Source organism: Strongylocentrotus purpuratus, unplaced genomic scaffold (genome assembly GCF_000002235.5).
Source record: "Strongylocentrotus purpuratus isolate Spur 01 unplaced genomic scaffold, Spur_5.0 spur5_scaffold_20, whole genome shotgun sequence".
Taxonomy (NCBI): Eukaryota; Metazoa; Echinodermata; class Echinoidea; order Camarodonta; family Strongylocentrotidae; genus Strongylocentrotus; species Strongylocentrotus purpuratus.
The window spans coordinates 7,846,368-7,866,826 of record NW_022145606.1 but is presented as its reverse complement, the minus strand read 5'-3'; the positions used below and the strand labels follow the sequence as shown (position 1 = coordinate 7,866,826).

Below are 20,459 nucleotides of genomic sequence, written 5' to 3'. Positions count from 1 at the left end.
GGTTGATCGCACCTCACTTACCTCTGCTATTTTGAGGAAACGCCCTCTCCTGTTCTGTTTGACATCGAGGTAGTACCTCTTGCTCTGAATGTGCAGGGTTTTGGTGGCCAATTCCTGCACCCCAGCTGTAACAAGAATGAACAAAAAATAATGGCAACTGTTAAGTTTAACTTCTTTTCATTGTTTTCATTTTTATTTTTTTATTTCCAACAAAATACAATACATAATAACGAATACAATGTAAAATGTATACAAAACATAGTTACATTTGTAATAAACAAATCTTAATAATAATTAATACATTTTAGGAAGACAAAAAATGAATTTTAACATTTACATGTAACTGCATTTATATTTTGAGGAAATGGAGAGGTCCACTGAAAAGCAAAGCTTGTAAATTGTGGACCCCTCAGATAATAATGAGTGTGCACAAAATATGGAATACATAATCAATCAAAGAAGAATAGTGGCCAATAGAGAACATTTATTAAAACATGTAAGTCATAGACTTTGCAAGTCGTAGAAGTCAAATTGTTTCAGATGAGTTCAAAATGGCATCAGGATTTGGGAAGAAAGACAGAGTATTTGTTTTGAAAAGATTTAAGAAAAGAAAGTTTAAAAAAAAAAAATTGAAAACAAAAATTAAGATAATGATATCCTGGCTCCATATTTTAAACAATTCATGACATTTGTTATTGTACAACTGTAGGTATGTGAAATCAGTCGAAATGGCATCAGGAGTTGGGAAGATGAAATACTTTTAAAAAAGAAATAGAGAGAGAGAGAGAGAGAGAGAGAGAGAGAAAGAGAGAGAGAGAAAGAGAGAGAGAGAGAGAGAGAGAGGGGGGGGGGGGGGGGGGGGGGGTAAGAGCATAATTATCCCACTCTATTTTTTGAACAACTCATGAAATACCATTGCTTATTGTTGGTGATGCTATCCAAAAGCATGTCAACAGCATTATCCACGATTGAATAAACTATAAGAAGTCCAGTGATTTATAAAGTATCAGAGTATACTTGTGAATAATTCAATGCTAGAGGTGGTCAGTGGAACCAACGAGTTAACTCCTTTAATAATTGGTGGAACCAATGATAATAATGATGACTTGATGACAATCATGATTATAATGAATTACATTTCTTTACATCACTTACTGTACATGTACATGTACATCATATTCCATTGCATTTTCTATGGAGTAGCCCCTCTTCATTGCAAACAATGCAACATGGACATGTACAATGTTCGGCAAGTCTAAACAAGAGAATAGGCTTGTACCATATGTTGTAATCAACTGAGAAACAAAAATTGGCCAAACTCTGTGTATAAATGGCTCTGGTCCAGTCATGAAGAGGGCCTAGCCAACTCATAGGGCAATGCATTGTGGGGTCCACTGATAGCTCGGCATAGGAATATGGGTTTGTTGACAATCTACTTGACCTCAAATAACCTTGCCACTACCTCCTAATAGACGCAGCCTGAATGGCATGATTTAGAGCCCAGTAGACATGGGCAGTGAAGCATGGCGATTACACAACACCTGAATGGCCCATTATCCATAGGGCTATACAGTATATGTACTTTATATGTACATGTGTATCTATGCAGTCTACGTGCTAGTTCTACTTTACCTCAAATAATACCTCATAATGGACACAACCCCAATGACCCCCCCCCCCCCCCCCTAAAAAAAAAAAAAAAAAAAAAAAAAAAAAAAAAAAAAATGCTGATAATAATACTAATACAACAAAGCACAGCAAAAACTCTCCTATCTCTTCAAAGTCATATTAAATACATGCACACGCATGAAAAGAAATGTGCATGATTTCAACATTTTCCTGTAAATATGTCTTTAAGGACACAATCTGTATCACAACATATGAATTTTCCAAGAAGTTTGGACAATGGCCTATAATTGGGCAGAAAATAATGCAATACTCTTAGAAGCTTCCAGTTATTCTAGTACCTGAAATCTGAATGAGTAAAGTTTGATGCAAATTCTAAAATTAAATGTTTCACCACACAATCAACAAAGAGATCCATCACAAGTCACAAAAAGATTGTGCGCACTCCTCCTAAAAAGTTATTTCGAATGCAAAATTGATAATCTCGTCAATACAAGTTTTAACCAAACGGCAATATAAATAATGAATGAAGGAATGCTATATTAAAGGCTGTCTATTGTTAATATATCCGTTTTTAAAAGCTTTTAATTATTGAGCCATGAATGGAGAGAGGGGTAACGTACGAACGAGCGTCTATTACAGTCGGCTCACCCAAGATAAAGGGTATGTTGTGAAAGAGAGAGAAAGGGGAATTATTCATGTTCTTCTCGATCACTGAGAGCATTGTGCAAAGTCTGCTCTCTCTCCATCTAAATACAATCCCCTATGTGTGCGGCAGAGAGAGGTTGAACTCTAGATGAACCACGCACCATGCCTGCCATCTTGGAGATAAATGATGCACTGAACTCTCTCTTACCCTCCTTCCCCTCGAGCTACATCGCCGTCTCTCTCCTCATCTCTTGTTCTCATCTCTTTATATCTCCTCTTCTCTATCTCTCTCCCTACATGTACATGTATATGTTTCTCTCTCTCCCTCTTTCTCTCTCCCCTCTCTTTCTTCTCTCTTTTCTCTTGCTACTTCGTCTTCCTTCTCTCTCTTCGTTTTATTTCTGACATCTCTCCTCCTCCCCTCTATCTCACTCTTTTCTCTCTGCATGCTTGCTCTCTCTCTCTCTCTCTCTCCCTCTTTCTTTTTTTTTCTTCCAATGCTCTCTTCTTTTTCTCTTTCGTTCTGCTTCCTCTCTCTCTCTCCCTCTCATCCTCACTCCTTTCTCACATTCTTGTTGGGTACTTCTTTAGATCTCACCCTCCTCTTCAAGACTTTTACGTCCTACTAACCCCCTTCTCTCTTCCCCATTCCGTCCTCTTTTCCATTATTTCTGACTTTCTCTCTCTTTACTCGTTCCTTCACTCGCCCCATCCTTTCTTTGAATGTCAAGTTGTCTACTCATCTCTCTATTTCTCTCTTTTCATTCTTGAATTCTTGCTGCTCTCCCATTCACCATTCACATCTTCAATTTTCCATGTCCCCTACCCCCCCCCCCCCTCCCCCCCCCCTCCCCCCCCCCCCCCTCTCTCTCTCTCTCTCTCTCTGTAACATTCAGTCAGCTTGAATTTCACTGTATTGTCTGGTTTCTGGCGTCTTTTCTTCACCGCCCTGCATCATGTTCTGGAGTTGTACGTCATGACGTGGAGGAACGCTTTCCCTTCCCAAGTCAAGCCTTTATGGGGATTACAATGTAAACTGGGTTTGACTCTGTCAGCGAGCATTGACTTTAAAGGTTATCAGCGATGCTGAGAGACGCGACCGTTCAAATATATACAGTCTATACAGTTAACAACTAAATTAATCATACTCTTACCAAGTTGGTTAATGTGTTAAGTACCAGAAAAATTGATTTATTCCGATTTATGTTTCTTGAGAATGTGATATATCAAAGCTTACGTCTAAAAGTATTTCAACAAGCATTTGTAGACTAAGATTTAGAAATGAATGTTTCTTAAATAGAATCATAGAATACCTTACTATTTGGAGGCTTGTCTCCATTCCAATTAACATCACTGAGCAATAAATAAGGGCACACATGTACATGTAGCTATTCCTAGAGTAGGTTTTACTTTAATGGTTAATGTAGAATTTGTCAACATCAAGAAAATTAAAATAAAGACAAATTCTAATTCTCTATTTAAAAGCCCTATTTCTCCATTCAAGCTAAAAGTTTGTTGACATAACTCAAATCTACAGGTTCTAGTTAGCCAACTGCAGGCTACAAATAAAAGAACAAATATTCATGAAGACATATAATGTACTTATCAAAAATACTGTACAGTCATGAACCCCCTCCCCCTACTTTCTATACAAAGCAGTCACTTCAAGATGGTACCTAGTGCCATACACGGTGTAGATCTGAAAATGATATTAACAGGTTTTTCAAAAGCAATTGTTGCCTTTCAAAAATTAATTGAAAATTCTGGAGCACAATAGTCTGAAAAAAATTGACTAAAGCAAAATCCAAAAAGATCTCTCTCTTCTCTCTCTCTCTCTTTCTCTCTGTCTGTCTCTATTTGTCTGTTTCTATTTCTCTGTCTCTCTCTCTCTGTCTCTCTCCTTTTCCCTCTCTCTCTGTCTGTCTGTCTCTCTGTCTGTCTCTATTTCTTCTTCTTCTCCTCCTCTTTCCCCTCCTTCTCATCATTCCCTCTCCCTCTCTCTCTCTCTCTCTCTTTTAATAACTAGCATTAAAACAAAATGGAACAAAGCACATTCTCTCTGATTCAGTGATTCACAAGTAACATATCGGCCAATGCACCAGATTCTCTTCGTTCGCTACTCCTACATGTATCACCACCATCACAAAGACCATGTCAATCTGTTAATAGTCAACATGATGTCAGTTAAAGAAAGGTAAAATCATTGTCAGTATTTAAGCAAAATAAAAAAAATCTTTCTCTCTATTTTTCCTCTCTTCCCTCTGCCTCTCTCTCTCTTTCAATACTGTAACTAGAATTAAAACAGAATGAAACAAAGCACATCAAGTCAACTCTGATCCATGCACAAGTAATATATCGGCCAATGCGCCAGATTCTCTTCATTCGCTACTCCTCACAAAGACCATGTCAATCGTTTAATAGTCAACATGATGTCAGTTAAAGAAAGGTAAAATCATTGTCAGTATTTAAGCAAAATCAAAAAAATCTTTCTCTCTATTTTTCCTCTCCTCCCTCTTCCCTCTCCCTCTCTCTCTCGTTCAATAACTAGCATTAAAACAGAATGTAACAAGGCACATTCTCTCTGAGTCTGATTCACTCCCATTCCCTATCACCACCGTCACAAAGACCATGTCAATCTTAGTCAACATGATGTCATCACGCTTTCTTGGAAGGGCAAACCTCAGAGAAAACAAAAGGCGCCATTCGGCTGCTTCCATAAATGGCCAAATAATTACAGGTTAGGTTTGAAAAGAGGCTTTATAGCATTTAATTGAACTGCATTGAAAAATGAGTAAACCAGCCAATTAAATAGTTCGAAGAAATTCTTAATGCAATTAGAAAACAAATATTACCTTCGTTATTACCTGTATGTAGAAATGTATAGGGGTGGTTTTAGAATTGTTTACAAAAGGGCAAGAGGATCGTACTGCATGAATATAATTTGAGTAATTATCTTGTAAGGATCGTCAATGTTAGGGTCATTATCCTTTGATAATTGATTACCGTTACCATTTCCTTTCACGTCTGTATCTTTCCTATTCCACTTTTGTATAAGATTATCATACTGTATTTCAACTTCTGCACAAGCTACGCCTTGAGCATTTGATTGTCAAGTGGATATGGCGCCATACAAATCTTATGTATTATTATTATTATTATGATTACCGGTAAATATAATGTTAAAAAACATTTCTAGACTATTTGACAGGGAGACTTGGCTTGTGATGTACCAGTATGCAGTAACACCTCTACCTAATTAGTAGAGAAAATGGAACAAAGTACACTGAAAATACTGATAATGATTCTACTTTTCTCTTTTTTTTTTTTATATCCATTTTTTATATGGGGAAACATTCCCTAGTCCACATCGACACTCAAACAACATGTAATTGAAAGTACAACCCCCCCCCCCCTTATTTTTAGTGTATATCACACAGAGCAATACAAATTGAAATGTACATTTATCTTCAGTTCAAAGAATAATAATTATGTACTCAAATTTTTTGAAAAGTAAATAATTGCAAAAGGAGGTTAAGGGGAGTGGGGGGAGGGGGTCTAAACCACAAAAATATAGGCTAGATCTAGTTTATCTAAGTTCTGGTCTACCACTAAATACCACCAATCAATTACAGCTCTATTTTTCTGGGAATTGGACCACCGCAATCTAGGCAAATTCATTCATTCAACTCTGTGACTACCAGTACAACTGATTGCTTTTCTTTTAGAGTATATGTATAGTAATAACAATCAGTTCTTACATAGCTTATAACACATTATGATATAAAGTCACTATGCACTTCCAAAGAGCTTTGGTAATGATTAACCTTACCTCAAGCAGCTGTTATCAGTGCACAGTGCATTTCAAGGAATAATCCTACTAGGTATGTACCCATTTACCTCACCTGGGTAGGGTGTGGCAAATATGGTACCAACGTCTTGCCATAGGATGTTAGTGTTGGGATTCAAACCCTGTACCTTGTAGTTCGCATTCCAGTGACTTATCCACTAGACCACAACACCTCTACAGGTTCAAATTAAAGAGATGATCATCACAAAATGTAATAATTACCTTTTGAAGACAACAAATATACAAATCATAGGATTCTGGTGTTTGATTTAAATTGTATTGTAAGCAGCTTAAAACTAATAGCAGGGATTCAGTGCACATGGGCTCACAAATATTTACTCTAGACCCCCACCCCTCCCGAAAAAAAACACAACACAATAACATTTAATAAGGGCTTCATGGGCCGTGCACAATAAACAAAGACAAACAAATCATACCCCTTTTACAAAAAAGCAATGTATTTTACTGCAATTATTTTGTTTCTAATGATCAAAATATCTCCATGCAATCACTTTAATTATAACGGCATACATGCAGCTATCAGGAGGAAGTGGAGGGGAAGAAATATAAGTGGCCAAAACAAAAATTATAGGGGTAGGACCCTTTGAAACACCCTCCTCCTAATTAGCAATCAGAGAGATATCCCCCCCCCCCCCCCCTCCCCTCCAACATGTCAGTGCCTTCCTCAATGGCTGAACCAGGCCACTGAATGCTGTACAATTAAAGTTTATTGACCTTCCATTCCCATTCTAAGATTGATTGATGAATGAGCATGATACCATTCATTGCAACTTGAATGTACTTTAGCCCCAGGAAAAGAAACACACACTTATCAAGACATCTGGGCCCTGTTTCATAAAACTTGGTATCAATAACAAATGCTCAATTTCTATGACAAAGTAGCTCTCAGCCAATCAGATGCCATGATTTCAGTAGCTTATAACAGTTATTGTAACTTGTTATTGGTAACAAGTTTCATGAAACAGGGCCCAGAACTGATTAGCAGATGCGCAAAAAAAAGCACACACGGAATGACACAATAGAGACAATTAAAGTTAAATGTAATATTCTGGATTTAAACGTGAACATGGAAACAGATACTGTACATTGTACATGTAAATTCAAGATGTCTCTAATCACAATTCAAATACCATTTGATAAATCTCTTTTTCGTTCTTTGTCATCTTCTTCAAAAAGAGTCTTTACCTCATTTATAAAGTTCATGCCCTTTTCTCTCTTTGCATGAATGATTCATACAGTGATGCTAAACAAATGATGAAGACGAAGAAAAAGAAGGAAAAAAAATGTATTCATCGAAGAGGGAAAAGGGCATGAACTCCTATCAATGAGGTATTACTTTGTGACTATAAAGAAGCTTTTTGCTTCACCTTTTGACATTACGGTGTACATGTGTGTTCATAAAATTATGCCCTATTTCAATATCACCTGAAAAGAAAGAACATGCAATTTACTTGATATCCCCCAGACTCGGCAAATTCAATATTCAACTCAATTGCATATTTTTCTTCTCTTTTTTTTTTTTTTAGGGGGGGGGGGGGAGGGGTCATGCTGTGCCCAGTAATGGAATGATGTACTTGGAGCACATCATATCATCTCGCAATTTTATTCAGTACCTATAGATCCAAATCACTAAATTTACATTTTTCTTTCAACAGAAGACCTTCTGAATTTGAAAGTAATTCACACAAAGAATTTCAGGTATTTGTGCACTGCCCAATTCTTCTTCTAAGCTCTCATCATCTTGAAGAAAACGGAAATGAAAGTATTTTGTGTGGTATTGAGGTTTAGAGTGTGTGGGAGGTCAGACTATAAACCGTGTCAAGGGCAAATTCATGATGGATAGGAAAATTAAATGATATTATTTAATAAATCAATTCTGAACAAATCAATTTTTCAGAATACTTTCTCTTTCACATGCTCATCCCAATCCCTATTTTTTTGCTTATTCTTCACTTCTTTTTCTGTTATGAAGATCTTACTATTTGTCTCTATCTACAGTTAACAGCTTAAATTTTCCTACCCGGACCAAGTTTGGAAATGTTTAAAAAAATGAATTGTCCTAATTTATGTTTCTTGAGAATGTGACACGTACATAAAGCTTACCAGTACATCATGAAGTATTCAACAAAGGCCCTAATTCAATTTTTGTTTACAAGGGTATGAATAATTCAACTGCTATTACATGTACATTGTATGTCTGAATTGTGATTACATCTTAATGTCAAACCTGCTACCCTCAACCCCACCCCACCCCCCCCCCCCAAAAAAAAAAACTAATAATAATACCCCCTCCCCCATCCCCCCCCCCCTTTTCCTCTCTCTCTCTCTCTCTCTCTCTCTCTCTCTCTCTATCGCCCCCATTTATCTCTTACTTCTCTGAACTTCTACTCTTTCTGAAAGAAGAAAAAAAGCCTTTTTATATTCCAACACATTACTAAACACACACACATTCTAGAGCTGGATTCGCCATGCCAGTCACCCTTGGTATGGAAGGGGTTAACAAATCAGAGCAATGAAATGCTAGCTATTTATTCATGGCTCTATCAAGGAAGAGTAGTCATTGGAAAAGGTCATCTTGACCAACCTCCCTAGACCTGTCCTCATCAGACCGAAGTTGCAAAATAACCCGATATTTTCAGACTTGGGATATTTTCATGTTCAGCTCGAAATTGCGTCCTCTCCAGACCGATATGCTAATCACAAACTAGCTCGGACTATTTCCCAAATACTGTAGCAGGTTATTTTGGAAACAAGACCACTATTTCTTTGGATATTTTCTCAACCAAATAGCCTGCTAATTGCAACTGCGGGCTAATGAAAACGCAAATTACAGGGTGTAGCTGACTAATTAAAAAGATTGGGCTAGTTAAAATAGCTGGTTATTTTGCAACTTTGGTCTGATGAGGACAGGCCTACTGTCCCTGTCAACTACCAATGTCACTGAATGGGATGTTTATGGACATCATGAAACATTCATGATGGCACAAGTATAATTACAATCACATCGCTATATGGGTTTTGTATTCTACCTTGTAAATTGCCAATCCTACAGGACAAATAACCGTTTTCAAATTCAATGGCATTTTCAAATCGAGGTTCCAAAAGTGTAAAAAAAGCTACCGGGGGTATTAAAAAAATCAATGACATTTTGAGATTGGTATATTTCGGACCATACAGTGATAACGGATTGCAATACAGTTTCTCCTTTTCGTGATTTACACATTATAAATGAGCAGAGAGCAAAAACTTTGAACTCATAAATATAGCAGTTCAAATTTTTTTTAACGTGTAAATAAATCAGTTTTTCCTCCTAAAAAAATGGCACGGTTTATTATCATTTTCCAATTCTACATATTTTGCTATTTGATTATACTGCATTTGAAATAGACTGAACATTTGCTGTGATTCGCTTACTTTTTCTGCTTTATATGTATAATGTGTAAATCACAAAAAAGAAATATAGCAAATCAGTCGAGTGTAGTCAAGAAACATTGTTTTAAAGTAATATCAGTCTTGAGAGGGAGTTAATGTATTCAACATAAAGAGCTCCTTTGAACAAAATTGTTTTTTTAATAAATTTACTGAGTAGTTCTATGTCCACATGGAACCATCTAGTTTTTACCAATAAAACCATGAAAAATTTAACAACCAACTACTAAGTTGACCTAACAATACGGGTTCACACTGGACCGAAACAAGTGGTCAAGGTTTTAAACTGCACACCGATCAAGCAATCATTGCAACTACAAGCTGTTGAAACTTTGAAGTTGTAGCATCTGCAAGGCACATGAAGTCCAGTTAGAACCTTCCACTAGATGTACTTGTAGTTATTCTATGAACCGTATTCACACATGGTCAGTAACTTCAAGATAACCTCAGAGTTTGAAACCATGAGCCTAAGTTTAAGTTTGCAGATTTCTGTGTGAACCCAACTATATTCAGCTGAGACAAGGAAAGCATCCATACAATAGTAATCCAAGGATTATATTGTAGTGCAGAAGACATACCGGTATATGTGGATCAAAATCATTATTTCCTTTACATGTAGATCTGTAATTAAAGTATTTGCCTGGAACACTGCTAAACTATTTATATGAAGCCTTGTTTGAGTAACTACCCCTTGCTGCTACAGTGCTGTAGATACAAAATCAAATATTGTGTGGAATAAAATGTCTTGAATAGAAAAACAAAGAAGGTTGAATCTTATTGAAATTAGTAACGCTAGAAATGTTTCCCTTGATACAAAAACATGTTTGTGCATACTGTACATGTACATGACAAACTCTTCCGCACCTTTTGGAAAGGCCACAATTTTCTTAGAAAAGGAATTCCATAAATTTCAAGTGACTCAGTAATTGATGATACTGCACACAATTTCAAACTTCAATTCAATAGACAAGTGTATGCTTTATTACATACACTTTTAAAAGAACATGCAGACATTCACATTATTCCAAACTGCAAAATTCTGATCAAGCATTTTTAATTTTGTTCACAAAATAGGAACTTGGAAGCAAAAAAATACAACTTTTACCTTCAGAAGAAGAGTCCATCACTGAAACCTGACTTTCTGGACAGCAAATAAAACTACTCTGAACTGCACAGTGGCTAGTGACACACTAAAGCAATGAAAGCACACATTAGGGCTAGACTGCTAGAAACTCAATACAGTGAATGTAGTCCCACATGCTTTAAATGATGTGTGTCATAAAAATACATTAATGTGTATGAACTCGGGATGGAATGACCAACGACTCTCGTTAATTGGACACAACAAAAACATTCTGAACTTTTGCTGGGGTAATAACTTTGAATAACCGTTAAATTGACAAACCAGACAAGATATTGAAGGGGGAATCATTAAGGCTGGGAAATTGGGGGACAAAGAACAATTTCTTGCACATTTCTTACAATGTGTGGACTTTAAAAACGCATCTTGATTCTTTGTTAAAGTTTGAAATTAGTTCATGGCATACATGTAAAGCTGGAAGATCATTGGCTAAACCAGTTTTTCTTTGTGAGCTTGAGTAGAAACGAAAATGGTGTTAGCTTTGTTCAGAATGGAATGTCTGTGGTTTATGTTTAAAAAAAAAGAAAATAATAAGATGTAGAGATTGGAGGGGGAGGGGTTAGCTCACTCGGCATTCACTCCGTTCAGACAAACAGACTTAATTTTCCCCTTATTTAACGTCATGAAGAAGCGTCGTAAAACAAAAAGTTGTATAAATAAACGCATACTTCAGCATCGTTTTAAGCGAGAACTTGATAAAGAAACACAGTGTATTGAACGAAAATCGTGCAACTGAATCTAGGGTTTTATCGTTTGCATGTACATGTACTAATGATCGGTAAGCCGACATGTCAATCGACCTCTTAAATTTTTAATTACAATATTTCCTTTTACAATGCTGTTTTCAAGTCTGACACTCCTATACAATGATTTTTTATATGTTTCTTGAAGTCTGAACAGGCTTTCTTTTGCTTGAAGCTAACCTACAGGCAGCGCATCACATGAATGGAAATGGCATTTCACAATTCTCAAAGGCTTCTTGTACCACTATGTGGTTTCTGTGCTGGAAGAAGACTGAAGTGTACACTCTGAAAAACCACAACTGGAATTACTTTCATTTTTGGTTCAAAATTAGGCTTTGTTGGCAGAGCTCGCCATGAATGACTTACACTTAAGCAGCTGCTCAAATGAGGGTATTTAAAAAAAAATGTATTTCGCTGCCAATAAGGCTCACGCATGTTAATTGAATGATGTACAATTAACAAACCACAAATGGAGATAGATGTATCAGGGGCTTTGTACCTCGTTACGGGACAGAGCAAAGTTTTGCCTGATGGGGTAAACTAGCCTGGCGGCCCCTCCCCCCTCCTGCCTTTGGAAAAACTTGCCAACAAAGAGGGAAAGAGAAGGGGAACTTCAAAGTGGAAGTTTTTTTTCACAGATTGTGATCTGCGGATTGTTCAAATTTGGCTTTTTTGGTTGGTGATTTGAAAAACCACAAGAAAGCAAGCAAGCATTCCAGACTTCTGACATTCTCTCCCTCTCTTTCTCTCTCTGTGTTTCTTTCTCTTTGTCTCTCTCACTCTCTGACTGTCTACCCCTCCTCTCCCTCTCTCTCCCTCTCTCTAGTTATCACTCACGTCAAATCGTTAAAGTCATGACTGGTTACTGCTTGTGGTAACAACAGGGTGAGGCAAACATACTTGGAAAGACAGCTCAGTAATACTACCGGTAATGCAAAATGCAAAATATTCAACGACAAAAAAGAATGCAATGAAAGTTTTCAAGATACAATGTCTTAGAAACATAAAGGACAAATAGTATATCTAAAAAGGGGGGAAAGAGAGAGAGAGAGAGAGAGAGAGAGAGAGAGAGAGAGAGAGAGAAAGAGGGAGAGAGAAAGAGGGAGGGAGAGGGTAGACAAAGGTGAGGTGAAAGAGAAAGGAAAGTAAAATATTTAGAGAAAGGGAGCTAAATAGAGGAGGAGACAATAAAGGCAAGCAGATATACGTGTAATTGCAAATAGAGAGAAAGAAACAGGAACTGGAAAGAGAATAAAGATACTACATGATACATGTAACATAAATAAAAAGAAGAATTTAAAAGAAACTTCAAGAAAAGGAATTTCATGTCAAATGAAAAAAACAAGAAGAAGAAGAAGAAGAAGAAGAAGAAGAAGAAGAAGAAGAAAGGATAGAAGAAGAATGAGTAGAAGAAGAAGAAGAAGAAGAAGAAGTAAAGAGAAGCAGCGAAGGAGGAGGAGGAGGAGAAGGAGGATGAAAAGAAGAAGGAAAAGAAGAGTTGAAAGAGAAGAAGAGGAAAGAAGGCTAATAGGAGGGTGAGGGAGAGAGCAAGAAAAGAAGAAAGCAAATGTGATAGGTGTGGGGAATGTAAAAGACATTCCATAAATAGGAATTTCATGTAAAATGAAGAAGAAGAGGAAGAAAATGAAGAAGAAGAGGAAGAAGAAGAGGAAGAAGAAGAGGAAGAAGAAGAGGAGAAGAAGAGGAGAAGAAGAAGAAGAAGAAAAAGAAGAAGAAGAAGAAGAAGAAGAAGAGGAAGAAGAAGAGGAGAAGAAGAGGAGAAGAAAAAGAAGAAAAAGAAGAAGAAGAAGAAGAAGAAGATGATGATGAAGAAGGAGGAGAAGAAGAAGAAGAAAAAGAAGAAGAAAAAGAAGAAGAAGGAGAAGAAGAAGAAGAAGAAGAAGAAGAAGAAGAAGAAGAAGAAAAAGAAGAAGAAGGAGGAGGAGAAGGAGGAGAAGAAAAAGAAAGGCTGACAGAGGGGAGTAGAGGGAGAGAGAGAGCAAGAAAAATAAAACATTCATGTATTGTATATGTACAATGTTCAGTACTGTACACTAATATCTTTGTACACTGTACATAAGTGAGTAAGAAATAAGAAAAAAGTAAACAAGCCAACGTTCATTATTAGACAAACACAACTCAAACTGTGGATTGTGGAATATATAATCTAAATGAATGATCCTTTTACATCTCTCAGTCTAAGAGTTAGAAATATGAATGGAAGTAAGTAACAAGAGTCAATATTGGCACATTTCCTGGTTAATAGTTATTAATAGCGCTCTACAAGCTCCTACAAGAGGAGGTAAATATGTAGGGAAAGAGGGTATGGAAACAGATACTATAAATTGTACACTTCCTTAGTCGATTTATCAATTGTAACTGCACATCATCTTGAAAATAACTCTAAAAATAAACACACAATGTCAATCTACAATAGATTTAAAGGGCTTTATATCACTATCATATGACTGATCTAAATACAATTACTTCTCCTCATTGAATTATGTTTAATGATTTATTATGTTTGTCCTGTTATTTTCTAATTGTTTTATTATTCAAGTTAAACCACAATGGTCTAAAACTGATAATCCTTAATTGACCGAGTTGCTAGTATAATAATTCTACAATTAGCACTATTTTATTCTCTGTATTTTTGTAATAATTTGTCTGTAAATTGTTAACAATGAAGGCAGTGGCTGCAAATCATGATTTGTATTCAACCATGAATGAATAATAATAAAAACGGTGCTTATAAAGTGCTTAACACTCATTATTATAAAAAGGCCTACATGTTAACCTATTCAAAACTAGTCTTAAGACACATTTATTCAGAATTGCTTTCGCTGATTAATTAACTCTGTTCACTGTATTGTAATTTCTATTTGCAATTGTTTGTTTTGTTAAATAGGTGATTGTTTATCAGTCTATTTTGTTTATATAGCGCTTAGAGACTTCGGAGGTAAGCGCTTTATAAGTAACGTTTTTATTATTATTATTATAATGTTGAATGTATCTGTACCATACTGTATGTTGAGGATCAGAAGAGGAAGTACACACTGAATGATATAACACCCTGCTGGCTCCAAACAGATGATCTACATGTCTATCTCAAAGAAAAGTCAAGGTACATTTTGTACATGTACACGTATGGGCAGTTCCAGCATTACGCCCATTTTATTTCAGAGAATAATTGAAACTCCAGAAGGTCACTCCAACAACAACTAAAAATTGGTTATTCTGAACTCGTATATTGGAATCACAACGAATAACCATGAAGTATAAACAGTGAAAGCTTCAAATGGTTCTTTCAAATAGTTTGATACAAAACTTCTTCTTTTTTCCATAAAAAGACCCATTTTTTTTCCAGTAGGCCTCCGCACTATAAATCAGATTAGACTATCTAGTGCTCCATGATTCATCCTAACAATACAAAGCTATGGGGCCTACATGTTCATGTACTCACTACTGTAGTGTAGTGCTGTGCTTTGTTGGGGGAGATACAATATAGCCTGGGTATAGGACAATAAGGGGTTTTCAAACTTTTTCTGTGACAGTCCAAATGTGATTTCCATCATGAAAGCTAAAGGTTGAAACAAGGGGGCAAAATTACGCAAATGTCTATGATATACATGTACATATTATGTTCTGTATCTTAATTTAAAGATTTAAAACAGAAACAGTCGAACACTGAAGATATGGTACACATGTGTATATCAGTGGGGGAGGGGAGGGAAGGGAGGGGAGGGAGGGGATGGGAGGGAGGGGAGGGGAAGGGGGGGACAATGTTCTCCAGTAAGAAGCTGCTCAAAACCTTGGCACAGAATGGAGTGATTGCAAGAGGAATCAAAGCCATTGATGCAAAATGTATGTTCAGACATTCTACTATGTACTCCTAAAAATTAAATTGTTTAAGGTCTTCATTGAAGGGTCACGGTCAGAACTTTGAGAAGCCTTACTATAGGGCCTACTGTACATATGTACAGATTTTGGGTCACACAGTTTTAAAGTTGAGTCAAGAGCACATCTGTTGGAACCAAGAAGGCAGTATTAAAATTGTATGATAAAGCATAAAGGCAATCTGGCTCCAAACTGAAGATAAATTGATGGGATACCAACTCATGCACCAACTTTCAATGTTGGGCAGGCGTAACATTGGCATGATGATGGTGCAACAGTGAATAAGTGTCCAGTGTCCAAAGACTCCACAGGGCAAAATAATCTGTTCATTTCATTTTATTTCATTTATTTTCCACATTCCATTAAAAAAAAAAGTTGGAAATAGAAGGGCATAATCACTGTGTATTAATTATACAAGTTCACGCCCTTCTGGATCCAAACTGACCTAATGTCAGGTCACCAACTTTTAAAGCAGAGGCAAATTGCAGATGCAATACACGAGCATGACAAAAGAACAGCAGTGCAACATGACAGGGCATGACATGACTTTGTTTACTAGCCAGGCCATGAATGTTGCGCAATATCACATGACAATGTTGACATCTTCATATTGTGCATGTGGGTTGGTCCTCATCGGCTCTCTCCTCAATGTGAATCATGTACATGATCCATTACATGTATGTCCTCAAAGAGGGAACACATGTGTTGTACATGTACAGTGTATGTAAAATGTAGGACCTATTTTGCGCTTGTTTGTTTGGTTTGGTTCATCCTCAACAATGTTGTTACGATTTTTGTACACATTCCTCAATTTTATGGCAAAACAAAATGTAAAATGCATCGTTGATTTATCAAAATCAAAATCAAACAATGACTGCCTGTACTGTAAATGTATAGAAGCAATTCTGAGAAACCCTGGTAAATAAATGTACATGTATGCATGTATGCATGTTTACAAATTCCTCAATTTTGTGGCAAACAAAATCTATAATGCATTGCTGATAAACGAAATGAAAATCAAACATTAACTGTGTGTACTGTATGTGTATTAACAGCATTTATCTGTGGATAGAAGAAAAAATTCTGAGAAGCCCTTGTACACTGTAGATATGACATAAGATGGCATAGAGCGTACACATCTACATCTATAGTATAAGCCTACATTACACATGTCTGTTCGACAGCCCCTTCGCAACTGGGATATAAATAGCACACCTCTCTCTCTCTCCGGCTGGCTCGAGACTGAAACCCTACTTGAAGCAAGCTGGGGATTCCCTGCTCATGAAGCAATACAACTTCCCATACTATGAAACAAAAGTAATAATTACCTGCAGTATGTTCGGACACTCATCAAAAATTCCCTTTTTTATGCATAGGCTGCTAATCAATCTTGCAATATTTCATTATATTAAATCAGGGCTTAAGCTTTTATCTATTTTTATGTGCATGTATGACTTCCCATACTATGAAACAAAAGGAATAATTACCTGCAGTATGTTCGGACACTCATCAAAAATTCCCTTTTTTATGCATAGGCTGCTAATCAATCTTGCAATATGTCATATTAAATCAGGGCTTCAGCTTTATCTAGCTTTTATATCTAGCTTAAATGTACGACTTCCCATAATTTGTATTCCTCAGATCAGGGACCCGTTTCACAAAGCCTTTTTTCAATGACAAATGACAAAAATCAGTGACAAATCTGCTGATAACCAATCAGAAGCAAGGATTTCAGTAGCTTATAACAAAAACTGTCATTTGTCACTGATGACAAGTTTTGTGAAACGCTCCCCTGCTCGTCTGTTCACAGCCAGGAGGGTGTTAACTCTGTGCTGAAGTATACAAGAAAATGCCCTTCTAGCTAAAAACAGGCAATATTTCCTTTTCATCAAATCTGTACATACAGTACATTGTACATGCCCTGCTGAAAAGATCTACAGTAATTGACTTTTACCGGTACTTTTTATGAAATGTAAAGAACTGAACAGGGGGGCGTTTCACAAAACTTGTCATCAGTGAAAAATGACAGTTTTTGTTATAAGCTACTGAAATCCTTGCTTCTGATTGGTTATCAACAGATCTGTCACTGATTTTTGTCAATTGTCATTCAAAAAAGGCTTTGTGAAACGGGTCCCAGGATGGACAAGCAATGGGATTCAAGAACACAATAATGTCACTGGTTACATTCTATTGATTGTCTACACAAGCATTCTTTTTTTCCCACATGTACATGAACATGTAATTGGATCATCTTCCTATTGTAATGCAATCACCATGTTTAGATATTGCGATAGCGAGGCTAACAACATTTTATACACATTTAATTTCAGAAATTGATATATGTGACCTTTGAGTGACCTTTAAACTACTTCCCTTACATCTAATGAAACTGTCTTCCTATGGTGATACAAAAGTATCACCAAGTTTGAGGCTAATACCTCTAATTGTTCATAAGATATAACGACAACAAGGCTACTACTACAAGCTGATATTTCCTAAGTTGACCTCCTGGTCATCTTTCTATGGTGATACATACTACCATGAAGTTTTAAATTCATATCTCAAATGGTTCTTGAGATATCGCGATAACGAGAAAGCGGGACGGACGGGAGGACAACCCCAAAACATACCTCCGGCACTCCTTTGGTGGGCATATAACTGATCATTATTGTACATGTTTTAGACAATAAGGAAGCATAAGGAAGCAGAAGGAACCAAATGCAAATTGAGTTACATGTACTTACATTGTATTTATCAATAACTGAACCTTGCTACCGTGTTCATTTTGTTATGCTTCAAATCCTCTAATACATGTACCTGTAAAGGTGCTTCTTTTAACTGTTATTCTGGGTGGTATTTGGAGCTGTTATCCCTACAACATTCTATTTTTTCTTTACAGAATAATTTGTATTTCTGAGATTACTTTTTATCTCAGATTTTATCTTTCATTTGATCTCAATCTCTACTTCTCGTGTACCCATTAAACATGATATGCACAGCTTTAACGATAATGCCCATCTTATTTTATGTGAATGATTTATACAAGTTAAAACAAGTTAAAATGAGTTAGGCGATGTTTCATCGATCAGATGGACATTAGATCCACAATGAACATGTATGATGTTAGTGCGACATTTATTTCAAAGTATACTGCTAGTCGAGTGATCAAAATAAACACAAAATACTAAGAACAGACTAAATTATCAAGTAACATTCTACTAGGGTTATTGAGTTATATTTCAAAGATTTGTGTGACCTTTGTCCTACTTGAAATGATGCTTGTACTTTGTAGGTTGTAATGCTGTTCAGAATTAACTCGTATGAGACTACATCACAGGTACAATTACAAATGCACATTTAATTGTAAACAAGTCTCTTTTAAAGAAAATCCTAGCAAAATCTTGTTTACGTTTTCAAGTATCCGTAGTGAGAATTGTAAAAAAAAAATTGCACTTACTCTCGTCGCCCTCTTGACCAAAAGACCGTGTTGATGCTATTGGATGAACATAAAGAAAGTGAAATCTAACAACATTTCTTAGAATGTGTGGTTGCATCACAAACGGGCGTGTCTTACTCTTAGTGAGATAAAATCTTGCTGAACAGTTTAAGAAAGATTATTTTATTTTATCTCACAAAATACTTCCTGCAGGCCCACACAATGAAGACAAACTTGCACACAGTTCAACAACAATGTCAACAGTCAACATGGACAACTCCTCAAAGAGATGTCACTCAAATTTAAGTCAAACTGTGATTGTGAAGACAGTCTTTGAGTTTGATGTTGTCTTTATTTTACCAGGTAGATAGATGAACTGAACATTGCTTTCAATAATAACCAGTCAACTCTGTTATTTCTACACACACCATTTTATCTGTAGATCTATGTCTATCACATTATATTCATCAATCTTAACACAGCTTATTTTCATGACATTACATTTCACATGTAGAATCAGATCCGTACTTTATATTTATCCCTGTCGCTGCATTGAATTTCAGCTGCGATCCAATAATTGACCTCGATAGTGCAATACGATTTGTGTGGAAACCAGTGGAAACAACCGGCGAACAACATTGCGAAAACATTAGTAATTTAAGCTGAATTCGCCCTAAAATATATTAACTGATGGTTTCTTTCTATTCTAAAACATCTCTTCTTGGTGGCTATACATAGATTTTATATTGTCAGGTCTCTTAATTCATAAAATTAAGCCGGTTTTACATCGTATACCGGCTCGCAATTTCTCATATTCAGCCATTTTGTTTTGAGCTCGTCATGACAGTACGGAAACGTATGCTGTGCTATGCGGTCGCTGTCGGAACTGAGTTTACGGCGAAAAATGTCGGTAGAAAAAAGCAACGACAAGCACGGAAACGATCACAGATGGAGGAGAATATACTGAAAAGGTAATATAGGGGTAAATTTTAATTCTAAGATGAGTTTTACCTTGGCCCTGGGGCTGTTCCTCCGTACTATCCCGATCCGACATCTCGCCTTCCAGGATTATCTGTACTCGCCCTCAATATGCCGACGATTCCTGCTATCGACCCTCAATGAATTATACACAAACTCAATGGGCCAACATTACCGATACCAGGGCAGCCCTTTACTTGCAAAAGCCTTACGCTCAGACAATGAAGCCTCCACCCCTATTGATAATTCACCAGTCCAAATGATATTATTAGAGCGACGAATGTTACGCCCATTTTCATTGGTTCAAGTGCGTAGAAATGTGAATAAATTTCAATGGCAAAACTTTCTCCGTCTAAGAAGAAATTTCATTGGTTGTTAAGTATCATTGTTGACATAATTATACTAGAGCAAGTTCACGTGAGGTCGGCCCCTCGGTTGTATATGTCGTAATACTTTTGCAACAACACAACAAGAAAAACGTCGCAAGTGTTTAGTGAACTGGTAACTTTATTGACTTTTATTGCTTCTACAAAACTAAAACTTTTGATTCATGCGCTCAACATTCAACTTTTCGTTTAATTCCCATCGCATAGAGTCTACGGGCATAACTAACATTGGTGAGGACCTTCGTAATTCTCTAGTTTTATTTTAAACTAAGTTAAAGTTTAACTTTTAAAGTTTAAAATAAAAACC

At 36.5% G+C, this 20,459-nt stretch overlaps 1 protein-coding gene across 2 annotated transcripts in view; it reads right to left on the bottom strand.

The window, feature by feature from the left end:
* The window catches only part of LOC579034 (transcriptional activator protein Pur-beta), a 54,431-nt gene extending 34,499 nt beyond the window's left edge, over positions 1 to 19,932 (bottom strand). The window contains exons 1-3 of one of the 2 annotated variants that reach the window (XM_030992688.1): positions 19,800 to 19,932; positions 18,810 to 18,845; positions 13 to 125 (exon numbers count right to left, since the gene is read on the bottom strand). In XM_030992688.1, the coding sequence (XP_030848548.1) occupies positions 13 to 125; positions 18,810 to 18,845; positions 19,800 to 19,842 (192 nt within the window). In that variant the 5' untranslated portion in view covers positions 19,843 to 19,932. The remainder of the gene's footprint in view (positions 1 to 12; positions 126 to 18,809; positions 18,846 to 19,799) is intronic. The other variant, XM_030992689.1, reaches the window with a different exon arrangement.
* Positions 19,933 to 20,459: the final 527 nt, after the last annotated feature.